Source organism: Gadus morhua, chromosome 2, assembly GCF_902167405.1.
Source record: "Gadus morhua chromosome 2, gadMor3.0, whole genome shotgun sequence".
Lineage (NCBI taxonomy): Eukaryota > Metazoa > Chordata > Actinopteri > Gadiformes > Gadidae > Gadus > Gadus morhua.
In genome coordinates, this window is record NC_044049.1 from 8,393,239 (window position 1) to 8,413,317 (window position 20,079).

The window sequence follows — 20,079 nt, forward strand, 5'->3', positions numbered from 1 at the left end:
CTGCCCAACAAACTCTGCTTTTCATTAATCACAGATGCCTCAATGAGTAATTGCATTGTGGGGGAGATTTTTCTGGGCTTGTAAGACCAGAAAGAAAATCTCCCTAACTACGCCCTAGATCCATGGGTTCAGATAACGATCAACGCACTCCGTTGACCAGAGTGCCATGCTTCAGCCCGCGGCGGGAAATGAGTCCCTCGACCCTTACTTTGCACAAGGGTTTTCATTTATAACCTTTTTTTTTTCACTTTGCAATAAAAAAAAAGCACTTTTTGGACACGCGGCCCGTGCTAAATGAGAGCTCTGAGCGCCGCATAAGGAGACATTAACCTTGATGTCACATGGCTTCGTGTCTCCTCCTGACCGTGCTTGATTAAAGACCTGGGGGCCTTGGGGGTGGGGGGGTTGTGTGTGTGTGTGTGTGTGTGTGGGGGGTTTGGTGGTGGTTGGTGGTCTCTGCGGCTGAAGTCAGGCTGCTCTGAAGGTGACCCGTTCGTCGGGTTAAACCCGGCCCAGGGGTTCAGCAGGACAGCTGGAAGGGGCTGCGGAGGTCTGATTGAGCACCTGCCGGAGTGGGGCCCCCGGGGGGGGCCGCCAGCCAGCCGCTAGGGGCCGTCGGTACTGTGGGGAGGCAGGAAGGGAGAGGCACGCCGCGGCTCCTTTTGGGGAACACAAAAGCCATCTTGTTCCCGGCCTCTGAGACCAGCTGAGGTCCGCTGAAGGTCCGCGACCGGCCGCTGCTAAAAGGCCAACGTCTTCAAACGAGTGGAACGTGGAACAGAAGAACCATACAGGCCACACTATGTGAGCTCACACTACGTGAGGAACCAGCCCTCCTCCTCCTCCACCGACGCCGCCTTCACGTCACCCCAGCCCACACACGGTACTCAGTGTTACACCATACCTCCGTATCTCCCTCCATCTCGGCTTCTACCCTCCTCCTCTACCTCCTCTTCCTCCCCCCCTCCGCCTCTCACTTCCTTCATACTCCAAAGTCTTTCCCAAGAGGTCACTGCTGTGCCCAAAGAACCCACCAACAACAATATAATAAAAGCATTCTGTGTCACGCGCACGTAAGCGCGTAGATACTGTAGAGATACACACAAAGGAACAGACACACACAAGCACACACACGCACACAGGAATGTGCAGACACACACACACACACACACACACACACACACACACACACACACAAACTCTCACACACACACACACACACACACGCACACATACACACACATAAAAACCACTCACACATATGCACACACGTACATACACCCATGCACACACAACACAAAGATATACATGTACACTTAGTCACAAACACACGTACACACACGTTTTTTCTTGTGTCTTACCCTTGGGCATTAACAGCATAATGGCTTCCAGATGTTGAGATGTTTTCAGCCCTACCAATCCGTGGACGGAACCCCCCTCCCCCCCTCCCCCCCCCCCCCCCCCACCTTCTCTCACGGTGTTAATGGCGACCAGAAGGCCTTTGAAGGAGTATGGGGGGCCGGGGGGAGAGGAGGCAGAGGTTTATGTGTGTGGGTGGAGGGAGGGGGGGGGGGGGAACACCTCTTCAACTCCAACCGAGTCTACAAAAAAGAAGCATGTATCCTTTCCCTTTTCACAAGGTAATTGCCGATGTCTTCCCCCCCCCCATCCCGCTGCTCCGACCAGCAGGGTTCCTTTGACCATGAAGACCATGGGGGTGTTCCCCATGGTCCCCCCCCCCCCCCCCCCCCCCCCCCCCCCCCCCCCCCCCCCCCCCCCCCCCCCCCCCCCCCCCCCCCCCACGGGCAGGGACAAAACCTGCGTCCTGCAGCCCAGGAGAAGACACAGGGAGAAGGTGGAAGAAGACTGAAAGAAAGACTTTCCCTGCGTTGAAACCAAAGGCCCTTTGCAGCTGTCCTCCATCCGCGACGGACAGCAATGGCGACTGGCCGGCCGCACTCGGGTGTCATTTGTGCACACGTGTGGCGGGCCGGCGTGTCCTTTTGAGGCGCCGTCGGCTGTTCCTCGTCAGTGCGGCGATCTGCGGTAATCCCCGGAGGGTGACGGTCTCATCTCTCGTCCCTTTGGGCGTTTTTTTTTTCCTGTCTGGGATTAAGAGGCGACTGAGGAAATCGGATAAATCGATGTGCCGTCTCAGGACTCAGTGCTTACGTTACCGTCTCCTGAGTACCGGAGGCACTGGACTCGGAGATGAGCCGGGGACTTGGACTCAACGTGTTGGCCTTGCTACGCACAGCAGTGCTCTATTCATCCATTCCGTTGGACCATCGCTTTGCATATCATCCACCCCCGCGTGAAGCCTTGAGTGGGATGTGATTGGGTTAGAGAGTCCCCCCCCCCCGCCCACACACACACACACACACACACACACACACACACACACACACACACACACACACACTTTCCACACCACCTCTGCAATCGATCTAGGGACCTTTCTGTTCAATAATTTAGTCTGGGTTTCTTTGCGAGACAATCCTCAGGGCGAGTTTGGGATGGATGAGGAGGCGGGAGTTCCAGGCTCTCTGGTCCAATTGGACGGAAAACATGGACTCAAGAGTGAGTCAACGGTGCAACATTTTGCACCAAACCCCACCATCTTTTAGGGGAAATTACACTTTTTAACACAAAATAAATAAAAGTGCAAACAAACAATGAAGGAGTAACATGGTGCATTGAACGTTCTGTCTACATATCACAGATAACAAATAGAGGAGTCGGGAATTGCAACTACATTTACTTATTTACGTATTTTAAATGCTCTCTGGAGCAAACTGGACTGGTTTCATAGTTTTTACTTACATATTCCTAATTGTAATTATTATTGTGCATAGTGATGTCTGTGATGTGTGTGTGTGTGTGTGTGTGTGTGTGTGTGTGTGTGTGTGTGTGTGTGTGTGTGTGTGTGTGTGTGTGTGTGTGTGATGTGTGTGTGTGTGTGTGTGTGTGTGTGTGTGTGTGTGTGTGTGTGTGTGTGTGTGTGTGTGTGTGTGTGTGTGTGTGTGTGTTTTGTGTGTTTCAATGCCACTGTCAAAGACAAATTTCCATTTTTATGTGAAGTTTGATGGGCATGAAAGAAGTCTAATTCTAAGCCTACTTACATTTGGAGAAATCGGGGTCAAAGATAATAACATACATACCTACCCATATTGGGGGTAGGTGGAGCGCCAGGGGGCAGGCGCCCTCTTGGCGCTCCGCCCCCTGCAGGTGGCGAATGCCTCAGTAGCCTAAGCATAGAAACGCCCCTGATGGGACCTATGCGTGTCATGAAGTCATGAACCTCACCCCGGACCTCGACTGGAGAACTTGGGCTTTAGAGAGCATGGGGGGGGGGGGGGGGGGCACTGTGAGAATGAGTCCATCTGCAGCATATTGGAAACCACCCAAAGCAAACAAGTTAAAAATAAACTACGGAAAGTTATGCAGCCTCCGTGTTTAAAGTCCATCCAAACAGTGGATTACCGCGTTAACATATCTAAAGGTCTGAGGAATGGTCTATTCTGTGGTTTACTAAACAATATACGATCGATTGTCCTCACACCACGGGCCAGCGGACAGCTGGCCTGGGAGGAGAGATTACGATTGTAAGGTTTTAAAGGGGATTTAATATCCATTAACAATTTTAAGTTCCATGTTTAGTTCATTCTTGTCAAGTGGTGTTGCAAACAAATCGGTGTTTAGTCAAATGTGTTTCTTAAGGTTACATTCTACGTCAGCGATTTCTCGTTAAATTATAGGCCTACATCCCTTACGCAACGCATCATTTTCAGAAAGTGCCCTGACTCCTAGTGAAGTAAAATTACAGTAAAATCAATAGTGGCTCATGGTTAATGATTAGCAGTTATTTAACTAAAGAGGGGGGAAATGGTGCGTGTCTAAAAGGACACACACTTGCAAAAGGTTTCACGTGTGTGTCTGTGTGAATGGTGTGGTGAATGTGCAGACCCGATGTAAAGGATGCCCTCATTAAACCAGACTCTTAGATACATTTCCTGCCATCCTGTTCACGTGGACGTGGAGCTTAGATGTTTAGATTAGCTGTTTGTTGATCGAGGATAAATGATCTGTGTCCGGATGGTTTAGATGAGAGAGAGAGAGAGAGAGAGAGAGAGAGAGAGAGAGAGAGAGAGAGAGAGAGAGAGAGAGAGAGAGAGAGAGAGAGAGAGAGAGAGAGAGAGAGAGAGAGAGAGAGAGAGAGAGAGAGAGAGAGAGAGAGAGAGAGAGAGAGAGAGAGAGAGAGAGAGAGAGAGAGAGAGAGAGAGAGAGAGAGAGAGAGAGAGAGAGAGAGAGAGAGAGAGAGAGAGAGAGAGAGAGAGAGAGAGAGAGAGAGAGAGCGAGCATAGGACAGTCTGACCCTACACGTGCAGCATTCTCTTTCCCTCCACTGCTAATGATTAATCAAAGGTAAAGTGTCACCAACAGGCATCAAATGTTCCAAGGCAGTTGGCTCTGACCTCACCAATTGTGTTTTCCCATGAGCTGCATGCTCTGGTGTCTTTGAGAGACTCTATGTGGTTGCCTTGGTTGCAAACACCAGGTTTTTACAAATCCATATGGATAACTGAGTGCTTCTGATAGGGTACTCCATCTCTACCCTCTTCTGACCTGTCTTCTGCTCACATCACTGATCCTAGAGCAAGACAGTTGGATGCACTCTCTCTTTATTTTGGAATTTATATTTATAAATATTTATAGATTTAAAAAGAAATGTAACTTCGCCAATACAATTTTTCTGTTAGCATTATTAAGTACATTTGACGTACTATTACATTGTAATAAATGATTGCGATGGTACAAAGCTCTGTTTACACATTTCTTTATTCTAGTATATAAAATATTATATAGTCCTATTTTACACATATTCAGTTATTATTTCATGATTGCTTTAGCAATGTAATCGTATGTTTTCCGTGCCAATAAAACCGCTTGAATTTATTGGAAGTGAATAGATAGTATGGACCATAGACATGAAAATCTTTATATGTCTATGGTATGGACACGCCCCTGAACAGAAAGATTGAGCTTTATATATGCTTATTCGTTACAAAAATTAAATGCATGAGCTTTTAATTTGACATTACACTGTCATCTAGTGGTAACTCGTTGTGATGCAGGACAGATTAACAGTCCTCCGAATGAATAGGCTCGACTGTACTGCGTCTACTCTCTAATATCTTAACATATTACTTTTTTAATGAGCGTGCATTTGTCTGTGTTTGTGTCTGCATATGTGTTTGTGTTTGTGTATGTGTGTGTGTGTGTGTGTGTGTGTGCGTGTGCACCTGTGTGCGAGCTTGCGTGTGTGCGCGTCTGTGTGTGTGTGTGTCTCTGTATCTGAGATAGCTCCAACACATAACTGAAGTCTTTTTTCCTCTAAATCCCTAATGCATTACATCATCCTTAACTTCCCATCCTTGGAATTTTCTGTTAACTTGAGGTCATTCCACAGAAAGACCTCAAGCTCTCTTATCACATTTCTAATCATATAAGTTGAATAAGTGTTACATGTTATATAAGTGCATATTTAACGCATATTTAACGTTTTAGCATTACATTTTATACCATTGTTTTCTTAAATGTTGCCAACTTGCTTCGGTCCTGCACATAATTTGATTGGATTATTATTCTTCGGCAAAAAAAAAGAAGTAACTTAATATAACTTAATAGAATCAACCTAAACCTTCACATTGAATTTGTCATTTTTACATTGAAATTACATTTTTCTTCCATTTCATAACATTGAGGTTGAATCATGGAGAACATGGAGTCAAACTTGTGATTCACTGCACTTCCCTCGTCTGCAACGTAGGTGCAATACAAACTAGGAGCCGTGGGTGCCCTCCTACGAGCGGGAGGGCCGGCTGTGTTCAGGGAAACATTCTGGCTTATCTCCAGATCAGAGCAACAGGGGCCTGTTTCCCGGAAAGCTTTCCCTTTCTCCAACATTACCCCGTGGTGGTGTAAGAGAAAGAGAAAGCTTTTCGGGGATCAGGGGATCTCCAGTATTGGTACATTGAAAGAAGTCACAGAAAAAAAAAAAACATTGGGGAAGTTTATTGACATGAACAGCAACATCAGAAATAGGGTAAGGGTTAAGATAAGAGGGAAGTGGTGGTGGTGGTGGTGGTGGTGGTGGTGGTGGTGGTGGTGGTGGTGGTGGTGGTGGTGGTGTTGGCGGTGGTATAGAGGGATGGGGGGGGGTCCTATTTGAAAAAAAAACAATAGGTCTGAACCAATGCCTAAAGGTTAATGAATAAACCAAACAAAGGTTGACTCAGTTTTCCAAAGGGTTTTTTTTTTCAACAAGCACAACAGGAAAATGCATGTATAATTCAACTAAACCCTGTTTGACGCCAAATTAGTTTAATTAGGTTTTGGATTGGATCCATGGCAAAAATAACAGCATAAACAGGATATGAATAAAAAGACAATTGGCTGTTCAGTCAAATATCTATAGATATGCCGCATATCTATAGATATGCGGCCTTTGGTGTGTCGAAGGAATATTATGTCAGACAGCAAACAAGACACAATGAGCGCACACTCACTCTCAGGACGGGAAACCGACAAAAAGTCTTCACCAACAGGAAGAGTGTACTTAAAATTTGTTTCTGAGGCGACGCCTGACGGTAATTACAGCAAATGCATAATTCATGACTACACCTCCTGGGTCTTTGTCTTTATTGGTAAAATGTTCCAGTTTATACTAAGTCATTACATACATGTATATCTCTGTGAGAGCAACAAACATGTGTTATATTCTAATATATAGACTTAGGCTACAAAGAAAGTATGATGACAATATTGTGTTTGTTGTGTTTAGATGCTATAAGCCATGCAAAAATTCTGATTTGAGGTTCGCTTTTACTCGGTAATCTGACTAATGTGATCAAGGAAACATTATATCCTGCTTCCTGTGACATTGGGAGTCACTGCTACATAAGGATGTCTAAGCTATGGAGAGTTATTACAGAGAAAAAGGAACGGGAAGAGGAAGTTGCTCTGAGATGCTTTCAGTCACAAGAGGAATCTGTGAAGACAGAGGGACCTCTGTGGGGGTAATCTATTCTCCATGATCACATGACAGTTACCTTACCCAGTACAGAAGTTCAGATTTCTGTGTGTGTGTGTGTGTGTGTGTGTGTGCGTGTGTGTGTGTGTGTGTGTGTGTGTGTGTGTGTGTGTGTGTGTGTGTGTGTGTGTGTGTGTGTGTGTGTGTGTGTGTGTGTGTGTGTGTGTGTCTGAAAAGTCATGTGGTCAGCAAAACTAGCTGTTTATTTTGCACTGGCCGACAAATTTTGAGGGCATCCAATGTCCAAGCTAACCATTACCTTTCACTGCCTGTGAATCCCATTCACAGTCCCCCCACAGTCTTTTTGAAATATACAATATATATATATATAATTATATACATAATCGCATTTATGGAACCATATGTCGTATATCCAAAGTGAGTGAGTGTTTCACTTCAGGGTCTCTGGTATCAGGTGTTAGTGTGGGTCTGACCATTCATTGAGCTTACTCCAACAGACAGCCTTGTGTCATGTTGACTTTGAGTCATCTTAAGGTCGGGAGGATGAGTTCATTACCCTTTGTTATCATCTACCCCTTCCTTGATGAACTACAGCAAGACTTGGCTGCTGTTTACCTTCACTGATGTAGACTATTCTAATAACCTTTGATCCAAACCTAATGAAATAGTTTTCATGAAAATAATTGCATTTTATATTTTATCTAACCCCAATCGAGTGAAAAACTCAAGTGGCCTACCACTATTGCTTATTTAGCTGGATAACGTGGAAATCCCATGTTTATAACACTGCTAAATAGGAATGTGCATATTTTATCAGAACTTAATAAGAGAGAGAGAGAGAGAGAGAGAGAGTGAAAGTGAATGGGCGAGTGAGAGAGAGAGAGTGAGAGGTGGGTTAAATAGAGTTGTTGGGCTGGACGTAGGGACATCATCTATGAACATATATATATATATCGGCCCATATTGGACAAAAAAAATGAGAGTCTGGGGACGTGTTGCCATATTGGCAGCGGTTTTGCTCAACCTGACAGGTACGATATTTATCCTATTATTTTATTTTTTGTATTGCATTTTATTATCCAAAATATTATTTTGAGTTAAACAAACATCTCTGCTTTAAAACTGGCGTCCATTGCTCTTAGAAATACCCATCGACTTTCTGGATGAAATGAGATTCTAGGGTTGAGCGGCAGAAGCTGACATAGTACTACTATAGAGCCAAGAACTTAAAGACCTAAAGAGGGCAATATAAGTCACGTTTATGCCCTCTTATTGGATACAAATGTGGCCATAGCCCTAAGCATATGCCTGTATCACAAGTAAAATCAACAGTTTAATTTGTTTTAATGTAGTATATGTACTAAATAATAATTTAGTAACTGTAGTCCAATTTATCAGTTACTATGTCTTTACATATTAACTATATGCCAACGTAGCCTTAGTCCGTTTAAATTGACTTACAATAGTGGAGCAAACAAAACACCTGAGCCGAATTGAATGAAATCGTGTTAAAGCAATGGCCTAGCTACTGTCACAGCATGCTGTAACTGCTCAGTCATAGGTAACTCCCATGTAATTAACATAGCAATTTGTCTCAAATCAGACTTTAGGTTAATCTCAAATCTGATGTCCCGTTCACGCAGACTTGAGCTCATCATGGGACTTGATGAGGTTGTTAAATCCCATCAGACTTTAGATGGAACTAAAGTCTGAATGGATTAAAGTTTGAAGTTCTCGGGCCAGACTGTGGGATCTCCCCTCAGAGGTTCTTCTGTATCTTGGTATAGTCTTGGTCCCAAACGACATACCAATCAACCACTGTTCAAAACAGGATTCCACAATCTTTTCACCCTGCAATTCCCTTTCATTCATATTCACATTTGCCTGCAGCTGCAGCACATGGAAAACCAGTATCAAGCAAAGGCAGTTAATAAATGCCATTGTATCCCCAACTCTAACCTCCTCTCAGGTCTACATGCCTCCTCCTGTCCACTGGAGATTGAGCCGCCCAGAGTTGTGGTGCCTTATGGGGGCTCTTTCTTAATCCACTGCCGTGCCCTCACTCCGATGGTGGAAAAGATCGCCATGGAGACCCCATACGGAGATTCAACTTAAATCATTACAGACCAAAACAATGGTGCACGGCAAGAAAAAAAAAAAAAAAAAAAAAGAAAACATTACTTAAACAATGGCAGGAAATTGTTTCAGAAAGGCACCTGTTTTAGCAATAACCCCTGGGTTATTTGACCTCAAAAGCAAAATCAGTTTGATCTTAGATGGAGAATAGACATAATATTTTGGCAGGTGTTTCTTTCTATAATACATTACGTTTACATTTTTACACTCAAAAAGCACATGATATTCGTCGCCAACACAATTGGAATCGCAGATGTTGCACATTCTTTCGCTTCTTTCCAGCCCTTTGTATCTTCCAGTGACTTTAGGTATTCTGGTGTTATTCGTTCTATAATTGCAGATAGCCTGTCTGGACTTTTGTTTTTCATACATCAGGTATTTTTCTAATTTAAACTCTTGTTTAAATTCTATGTACGTGTCACAGGAAGTCATGCTTGTAAGCTCGCTCTGCCACCTCTGGATGAATGGATCTTTTAACCTCTGCTCAACAATTTTTTTCAGCCAGTTAATGTTGTTGTACTGTTGTTTTATCCAGATGTATGACAACCCGCAGTCATCCAGTATCTGTTTCACCTGTGATACCCAGGGTGAAGCATATGCACCGCTGCTATGTAAGCTGTGTAGCTGATTGTACATGATTTTACTAAGTTTACTTTCTTTACTTTCTAACAGTCTCCCCCAATATCCAATTATTCTTTTTTTAACTGTAACACAGAGTGGGTACCGTCCAAGCTCTCCATACACCATATGACTGCAGGTTGTCATTTTAACTTTTAAGATGTACTTTAGAAATTTGAGATGTAGTTTTTCTAACAGATGTAGTTTTTCAAACCCCCACACTTCACATGCATACAACATAACTGGAGTAACCAACTTGTCAAAAAGGTCCAGAGTGACATCTACAGAAAGCTGAAGCTTTCTGCATTTGTTGAGTAAAGCAAACATTGCACGCAATGCTTGCTTATGCAGTTCCTCAATAGCAATTTTAAATGAGCCATTATAATTCATGATGACACCAAGATATCTGAAACAATGTACAGTCTCTAGACTTTGACCGTTGCACACAAACTGTAGTGTACTAGTATCCGCTCTCCTAAAACCAAAAACTGTAACTTTAGTTTTATCGCTATTAATTTTTAGTTTCCATTTCTCACAGAAGTCACACATATGATTTATAGCTTTCTGTAACCCTCCCTTAGTTGTAGGCATGATAATAGTATCGTCAGCGTACATCAGTGCCATTAGTTGTATATAATTGTCTAACACAGCATCATCAAAAGTAATGGGCTCACAACCTTTTTGTAATAGATAATCCTCTAAGTCATTAATGAAGAGGGCAAACAGCAGTGGTGATAAGTTTTCACCCTGCCTGACTCCTGTTAAACTTGCAAAAAACTCAGATTTAGCTCCATTGACATATACGCATGATTTTATATTTTTATACATGTTGATAACTAAATTAAGGAATTTACCTTCATGTGACAATCACGGACACTGAAGGCGGCTCGGATGCAGGTGAACTGGATGAGGGAATCCTGCGTGTGTTTCGCTGCGACGTCAACGATGTGGCTCCTGCTGAAAACATCATTGTGATGTGGCTCATAGGAAATAGAACTGTGCTGTCCCATCATCATTTTATCTTCATTCACTGTACTCTGCGTTTGTAGCAATGACAGCGGCAGGTAAAAAAACTAGAGCCGGTAACCTAGGTATCAGTCCGCCTCTGCCGTAGCCTACTACCAGGAATATAACACTGCTGCTGAGACCCAGCAATTCCCTCAAAATGCAATGCCATGCAAGGTTGGTTTTATTTCTAACATTATTCTATAAACAGACATTTAAATTTATAGTCTGTCGTTATAATTGATTTACCTCGGGTGTACTGTAGAGTGGGTAACAGAGCAGGCTAGCATTGCCCGTTGACGTGCGCTAGCCTAGCACGAGCGAACTCTGCAACTAGAAGGACTGAATGAAATGTGTTGAAAACTGTCTCCAGTGATAAAGTATACCAAAGCTCACTTGGGAATCAGGCCCTATGTCCAAAATTCCGAACTACCCCTTTAAACCGTAGCCAATGAAGACAGAGTCGTAGTAAGGTTGACCACTTACTGTCACACTTCCCCATTAGACAGTGAAAACTGTCTAATGGGGTGAAAACTGCTTTATTTGCAGTGAAAACTGCAAATAAAATACAAAAATATTCTGTCCATTTATGAAACATCACGTTGTACATAATAATATAAACTGTCTAACCAGGCCCATCGCTATGGGCGGGCCATAGGGGGCCGGGGCCCCCGCCACAATGCTTGTGCCCCCCCACTTGAGGCACAGATCTCAAAAAAAGAAAAAAATATGTATATATGTTATATTATTATTTATATTATTAACGCTCCGTTCACTTGCATGGGCCCTTCACGACTTCTGGCGGTGAATTATATTTGATAATTCACCGTTGCCAAGTATAATTGACCGCTGTCAAGGTAAACAAAGGCTTTTTTGCCTCTAATGGCGAGACCTTTTTTCTTTTTGGCCTTTTTTGGGTGGGCTCAAGCTAACCTAAAACTTGCCTTAGCCCACCCTATCATTTCGTCCTCAAATCTAATATTCTACCTTTTTTTTTTACACAAGCAATGAGAGAATAGATGCTGTACACTAATGAACAGGCACAAATGGGCTAGTGAAATCGAGCGCAACCTTCCTGCAGGAATCTCTAACCTCTGATTGGTGGGTGGGCGTCTCCTGTTTGACAAAACCAAAAAGGCAGCACGAGCACACTTAAAGCTAGTTTCTGCTGTTTTGTCTGTCAAAAAGGCTTGCTAGTCTTTATCAGAAAATCCACGATTACCAGCTGTGTTATAACATGACCAACTAATAATAATAATAAGCATTTTAAAACCTTGACATAATCTGTCAGATGACTATTAAATGACTAAATGCGATTCTAACTATGCCGCTGTCACGTTAAAATTGTACCGGGGGCGAAAATTGTACCGGCCTACGTCATCGTTTGTTTACATCCTGACAACCTGCCAAGCAACAGACGACGCGATGCAGAAAACATGTTTCCAAACGACGAAATAACATAATACAGATAGCGGATCGCTATCTGTATTATGATAAATAGCGATAACACTTGTTTTTACTTTATATTTGTATTGTATTTAATTGTTTAATCGAAACAATAAAAAAAATTGCCCGCGAAACGGGCGATCGCGTCAAATGACAAATGTTTTGCCCGCGAAACGGGTGATCGCGTCAAATGACGCGTCAAATGACGCAGGAAGGTTCTTGAACATTCGCGAACTGTCATGCTCGTTCATTGCACTCCTTCATTGAGCGTGACAAGACAAACAAGTTAAACAATTCAATACAAAACAAATATAAAGTAAAAACAAGTGTTATCTAGCGATCCGTTATCTGTATTATGTTTCAAGAACCTTCCTACGTCATTTGACGCGATCGCCCGTTTCGCGGGCAAAACATTTGTCATTTGACGTGATCGCCCGTTTCGCGGGCACATTTTTTTATTGTTTCGATTAAACAATTAAATACAATACAAATATAAAGTAAAAACAAGTGTTATCGCTATCTATCATAATACAGATAGCGATCCGCTATCTGTATTATGTTATTTCGTCGTTTGGAAACATGTTTTCTGCATCGCGTCGTCTGTTGCAGGGCAGGTTGTCAGGATGTAAACAAACGATGACGTAGGCCGGTACAATTTTCGCCCCCGGTACAATTTTAACGTGACACCGCCTCTTGAATTGTTTCATTTTTTACTCGGCAGGGGCTAGTAATTCTGCGTAACATGATAAGCATGATAAGGTGCAAGGAGCAGAAAAAGTTGACATGGGTGTTAATTTTCAGTTGAAAAAAGACGCTGGCATTATTTTATCAGCTGAGGGCGTATTCGTTGCCATAACAACTGAGCTAATCAACAAGTACCACATGTTCTAATACTATGAGGCTCATGAAAACGCCCTCAGCTTATAAAATTGATTTATTTTAATAAGTTACTTATTTTAATTTAAATAAACATAATACCAAGGGTCAGAAGTTTTACAAGAATTTTGATCGTACAAAGTCATGACAGAGGGACTTGGTGTCTTTATTCATGCTTGAAAGAAGAACATATATTATTTTTTTTGAAAGGGAATAAGCTGATGAAGATGACAAATTCAGCAAATTCAACTGTGCACCCCAGGCTATGCCGACTGTTCTCACAGCCTACACCCTTGCCCTAACTTTAGGAGCTTCCACAGCAATGTGTGAAAACTCATTTTCCACGTTGAAAAACGTCTCCTCAGAGCATCGGCGCGGTATGCTGCACAGACGCAAGGCCCAGCTGATTCAGCTTGCTTTTGAAAAGGACCTAACTCACAAGTTTACGTCTGAGTGGAAGGATATGTTGATGAGGAGGTTCTAATGCAATGCTCAGCACTTTACATATTTGTACTACTATTTTAAGGCATACTATTTTTTTACTATTTTTCTTTTTTTAGGCATACAATGGCACTAAGTTAACGGTATAGTGTATGACGACATGAATGTAGTGAGTGAAAGAAATGTTGAATGTATTTTCTTTATTTATTTATTATTTATTATGTTACCTTTTTAAATGAGACCAGTACGTGAGTGCACTGAATTTCGTTGTACTTCTGTCCAATGACAAATAAATATATCCTATCCTATCCTAATGGCAATGCATATCTCTCTGTTAACTGCTTTTACACCTAATATGTTGTATAGTCCAGTGTTTTATGGATATATAGTCATAGCATTGCTTCTATGTAATGTATTGCTTTAAATGATGAGGAATGATGTGATGTTGTAGGCTATAGGCTATAGGGTCATATTGCTGTTGGTTATGTTTAACGTGATGATTATGTGCTGCGCGAATAGAGGAAATATACATACTCTAGGCTAATAATAATTGTGCCCCCCTATGCATTTGATATGCCCCCCTTAAGACTCAGGTCTGGCGACGGGTCTGTGTCTAACACTGTATGTAGATATTCTGATTGCGTTAGGTTGAACACAATTGCTATCCAAAACGTTTTTAAACAACACATCAAACATTGTTTTTAACTTAATCCACCATCATATATTACCTTTAACATGTCCTTTATCGATTAAACAAACTTAGGGCATTGCCTCTCTGATGCTTCCAACTGGATGCTAGCAGATAACATTCAGACGATGCACATCGTGCCATTCCTTCTACACAGGTAATGCTGTAATCCAGGCCTATTCAACTAGCGGCCCGTAGGCCAAATGCGGCCCCTCTTAATTTTTGTTCTGGCCCGCAAGAGGTTGCATGCAAAAAATAAATAAAATAAAGGAGAAACATAGTTGCATGCAAATCAGGTTTCTGTGTGTAGCCGGTGATACTAGCCAGTATCAGTACCCCACAATCAGGAACTGGCATCACTTATTCTGACAATGTTTGGCTCAACCGATACGTGTGAATCTAGCTTTTCTCATATGAATGCCATCAGAACAAGGCCACGTTGCTCCATGACCTATGAGAAGCTGCATGAGTGTCTCAGGATGAGCCAAACTAGGCAAACAAGGCAGTGCAATCTTTCTCACTGACTCACTGGCTCAAAATGTCTCATATGTACAGTAATTCTGTTTTGTGATGATTCAAACAACATTGTTGAATTCTAAATACGTGTCCAAAATATGTGAGAACAAAATCTTTTACAATGATACTATTAAAAGTGAAGAAGGAAGGAATGCGTCTGACAAGTTTATTCCATGTCGTAGTACTATATATATTAAGTTAACACTACTTTAAGTACGATTTATTTGTAGCGATTCATTCACGTAGTTTTACTCTGTGTGGCCCATGAACCCCCAGTGGTTTTCCTTTTCGGCCCACTTGTTAAGGAGGTTGAATAGCCCTGCTGTAATCCATCTCGATTGCACGCCGTACGTGGAAGTTGTCGCAAATCTCCCAGCTTTCTTGCGGTATTTCACTGAGGCACGCCCCCTTTTGGTTGTAGTATCTCGTCGCTTTGAAAGTAAAGCGAGTTCAGTGCTTCAGTGAGGCCCTACTCGTCAACAAAAATGGCTGCGCCCATAAAGAGATTTATTTTCTTTGTATTTGTGTCACATTGGTCATTTTAATGTAGCTTTTATATTTTACACACTTGATTGCATCAATAAATGTGATTGCCCTCAACTGGCGAGTCGGTCCATGCATTGTTCCTGGATCACAAGATGAAGTTTGGGATTCGAGGGCCGAATGTATTGCAACCTCTTCCGGATTCAGAGAGTGGAGTCAACCATTTGATGTAACATTTTACAGTAAGTATGATAGAAGATGAAGGATTGCTTTTTTTGTCCTATCAAGCATTAACTTAATTAGCTAAAAAGAGCCTATATATAATTGCCAAGGGACCATGAAGCTGTCGTTTTAACATGCTTGCTGCGTGTCCCATGGCTTCCCTAGAAAGCGGACGAGGTGTTGATCCATTCCATGGGCCACGGCACACAGGTCCTATGGTAGCGGACACAGAGTACCAGCTACAGCCCAGCTCAATAATGGCTCACGTTCCCACTGCCGACAGTACCTCATGGTAGGGCGGAGTTTAAGCCGGATGGCGATAGTGGAGAATTCTCCCAGCTTTCTTGCGGTTTTTCACCGAGGCACGCCCCCTTTTGATCAGGCCCCCTCGGAATTCTGAGAGTATACCAAGTTCAGTGATCTCAACAAAAATGGCTGTGCCCGTAGAGATTTGTTTCCTTTGTATTTGTAGCACGTTGGTCATTTTAATGTTGATTTTAAATGCTTTTACACACTTGATTACAATGCTACTTTATTCCGGTCACCAATTTATGCATTACAGTCTTTTAGTGCGTGCAATATAATGTAAAGTTGTGTTGTTTGTCTTCGAGCTGGTTTGCTAAAGAGGCTAATGTAGCTAGCAATAAACAATGACTAGCCAATTTCATGACACCATCACAAAGACGAACGAGATCGCTATCAATGCTCCGGGGCCGGAAATGACGTCACAAGTGCAACTCGGAAGGCTGGTGTCCGAGGCATCTGGATCACAACTTTATAGCAGCCGGCACAGTGTAACACATACAATGAACAAAGAGCAATAATGTAGGGCGTCCAAGAAGGACGTCAAAAAAAAAAACGTTTTGCGCAACACTTTCTTCAATAAACGAGGCTTTCGCCGTTGTCCAGAAATACCTTGCGTGTAATGTTTTTGTTTGTTATTATCCCCTTATTCCCCTGTCGCACGGAAGGAACGATTCTGTCGACCAATCAACGGATGGAGTCTGTAGCTTGAACTTGCCGGTGTTGTGCTGAGTTGGAGAACCCGATGAAGTTGTTTGTGATTCATAATATCGTCTGGAGGCGCACACAGCTTGGCCGTGATAATATGTATTATATGATATAGATATCTATGATGATATTATTTAGATATAGAGCTCCAGGACTGTAACGCAAGTGTTGTACACGCTGTTGGTGTTATGGCGCATAACACGTCGGACTAGACTCGTAGTGGGGGTTATCTCAGCCATGGTTGAGAATGAATTGGGGGAAAGGAACCTTGGCTTTGACTCCCTGAAATACATGAACCACGACATGGAAGAAAAAGGGATTGTTGGCCTTGAATGTCTCCCGCTTGAGCCCCGCTTCCCGCTGCCGAGGGACCACCGCCTCGGCGCTGCAGAAGGCGGTGGCGCCTAAGCGCTGACCGCTGCCGACGCGGTGGTCCCTCGGCAGCAAGGCTCCGGCAGGAGACAACCACGGTCAACAATCACTTTCTCCTCCATGTCGTGGTTCAGTCTACTTCAGATTGATGTGGACGTGGAAGAACCAGAGACGTCGGAAAACCCTACGAGGTTGTTTGAGATTCATAATATCGTCTGGAGGCTCACACAGCTTTTGGCCATGATAATATATATTGTATGATATATATATCCATGTATAATATGATATTATTTATATATAGAGCTCCAGGACTCCTGTGTGTTCTAGAATATTAACAGAACACGGCTAAAGGCTGTGTGCGCCTCGCCATACACCACTGTAAACAGAGCGCTAAGTACCGTGGCTGGAAGCTGCTCAGGGCCACACCCCCATCCTCCTCCTTGACCCGCCTCTCTCCTCCTCATTTGCATTAAAGCTACAGACACCGAAACGGCGCAATTGGAGAAAGCTCAATGTGCGACTGGCTCGTAGTGGCTGTAAATCTGCACCACAGCTGAATTTCGGGAACGTCTTCAAATACTGTGTTTGGGGCCTACTTATATCTATATTAAAGCATCCATAGAGTAGCATGCCATGGGATCTTTAATAAAGCAGCGATTTTCTTTTTGAAACTCTTGCCTTCTGAAGTCCTTGTGTAACACTCTGAATTTGCCAGCATAAATGTGAAATGTAAAATACAAAAAACACTGTTACACTATAAAGAATGAGCGGATGAATTAGAATTCGATTTATTTACAATGAATTGCTAAAACAGGAACAGGTACCGTTCAGCCCTTACTGCTGCCGCCCTTTCCCTCTCCTCCTCTGTCGCCCCTGCCTCTCTCTCAATCTCCTCTTCCCTTTCTCCCTGCTCCCTCAAAAGCTCCAGCAGATTGTCTCTGGGTCTCTTTCCGCTGCTGCTTCGCCAGGCTTCCTCAGCAGAGGAGGTAGAAGCCGGTGTGCTTACTACTCCAGCTGTGGTGGCAGTCATGTTTGCTGCAACAACCAGGGGCGGACTGATGAGTGCTGCCTCTGGAGTGCAGCATCCATGGCACCATACCACTGCCAGGTGGCGGCAGTAGCTGTATCAGCCTCTACCCCTCTGCCTGTGGGTCCCTAAGCTCCTGAAAACAGGGTATTAATTACTGCACTGTCAAACAAATTATTCTCATGTAATCACACTTAAGTACACCTCTATTTACTAAGAAAGGGCCACTGAAATGTTATTGTGTGTGGGGTAATTTTTATAAGAAGGAATCCCTGGAAAGCTCTATCTGTATGTAATACAAAGCAGATAACCAGGCAACGTATACTTATTAGAAAAAACTATGGTGGGGGTCTGTGTGTTTGCGTGTGTCTGTGGTCATTGTTGTTTATGTATACGTGTGTGTGTGTGTGTGTGTGTGTGTGTGTGTGTGTGTGTGTGTGTGTGTGTGTGTGTGTGTGTGTGTGTGTGTGTGTGTGTGTGTGTGTGTGTGTGTGTGTGTGTGTGTTTGTGTGTGCATGTGTGTGCGTGTGTGTGCGTGTGTGTGCACGTGTGTGTGCGGGTGTGCATGTGTGTGTGTTTGTGTGTGTGTGTGTGTGTGTGTGCGTGTGTGTGTGTATCTGAGATAGCTCCAACACATACACACTGAAGTCTTTGACCGACCTCTAGACATTTCTTCAAAATCCCTAATGCATTACATCATCCTTAACTCCTTCCCAAAGTCAATATCCCATCCTTGGAATTTTCTCTGTTAACATGAGTTCATTCCACAGAAAGACATCAAGCTTTATTTTTTCACATTTCTAATCATATGAGTTGATTAAGTGTTATATGTTATATAAGTGCATATTTAACACACATTTAACATTGCATTTTATGCCATTGTTCTTGATGTTGCCCCCTTGCTTCAGTCCTGCACATAATTTGATTGGATTATTATTGTTCGGCAAAAAAAAGAAGTAACTAAATGAACAGGAATATAACTAATCAACCTAAACCTTCACATTGAATTTGTCATTTTTACATTGAAATTACATTTTTCTTCCATTTCATAACATTGAGGTTGAATCATGGAGAACATGGAGTCAAACTTGTGATTCACTGCACTTCCCTCGTCTGCAACGTAGGTGCAATACAAACTAGGAGCCGTGGGTGCCCTCCTACGAGCGGGAGGGCCGGCTGTGTTCAGGGAAACATTCTGGCTTATCTCCAGATCAGAGCAACAGGGGCCTGTTTCCCGGAAAGCTTTCCCTTTCTCCAACATTACCCCGTGGTGGTGTAAGAGAAAGAGAAAGCTTTTCGGGGATCAGGGGATCTCCAGTATTGGTAAATAGAAAGAGGTCGCAAAAGAAAAAAGACATTGGGGAAGTTTATTGACATGAACAGCAACATCAGAATTAGGGTAAGGGTTAAGATAAGAGGGAAGTGGTGGTGGTGGTGGTGGTGGTGGTGGTGGAGGTGGTGTAGGGGGTTTGGGGAGGTAGGGGGACCTATTTGGAAAACAAACTATTCTAAACCGATGCCTAAAGGTTAATGAATCAACCAAACAAAGGTTGACTCACAGTTTTCCAAAAAAGAAGCTTCCCAGAGAGAGTGAGGTATGCGCCATCCAAAGGTATGTCCAAACAGGATATGAACAAGAGGACAATATGCTGCGCAGGCAAAGGTACTACATTACCGCCCGTCATCTGCCGCCGCCAGAGGGACATATTAAGTACACTCTTCCTGTTGGTGAAGACTTTTTGTCGGTTTCCAGTCCTGAGAGTGATAGTGTCCTGTTTGCTATCTTACATCATTTTCCTTCGACACATCAAATGCTGCATATCTATATTACACCAAAAGCATAAATCCTGATGACACACCGCCTGGGTCTTTGTCTTTATTGGTAAAATGGTCCGGTTTTACATACATGTATATCTCTGAGAGCCGCAAACATGTGTTATATTAAAATATATAGACTTACAAAGAAAGTATGACGACAATATTGCGTTTGTTGTGTTAGATACATCCCTGGATAATATTTGTCATATTATAAGCCAGGCAGGTCAGGGTAAAATTTACAGATTTGAGTTTCGTTTTCACTCGGTAATCTGACAAATGTGATCAAGGAAACATTATATCCTGCTTCCCGTGTCATTGGGAGTCATTGCTATTTAAGGATTTCTAAGCTGTGGAGAGTTATTGCTA

At 43.0% G+C, this 20,079-nt stretch overlaps 1 protein-coding gene across 1 annotated transcript; it reads right to left on the bottom strand.

The window, feature by feature from the left end:
* Positions 1-8,400: 8,400 nt before the first annotated feature.
* LOC115556816 (uncharacterized) lies at positions 8,401-10,373 on the bottom strand. Its single transcript, XM_030374179.1, has 2 exons — positions 10,055-10,373; positions 8,401-9,910 (listed from the first exon to the last, which is right to left on the bottom strand). Exons 1-2 carry the CDS (start codon positions 10,355-10,357, stop codon positions 9,236-9,238), a joined length of 978 nt encoding a protein of 325 aa, XP_030230039.1. The 5' UTR covers positions 10,358-10,373; the 3' UTR covers positions 8,401-9,235.
* Between the last annotated feature and the right edge of the window lie 9,706 nt (positions 10,374-20,079).

Coding starts and splice junctions, on each gene's coding strand:
- LOC115556816 (XM_030374179.1), bottom strand. CDS start 10,357: ATGTGTGACTTCTGTGAGAAATGGAAACTAAAAATTAATAGCGATAAA. Junction 9,911..10,054: donor TTTTTGACAAGTTGGTTACT/CCAGTTATGTTG, acceptor CTTGGACGGTAC/CCACTCTGTGTTACAGTTAA.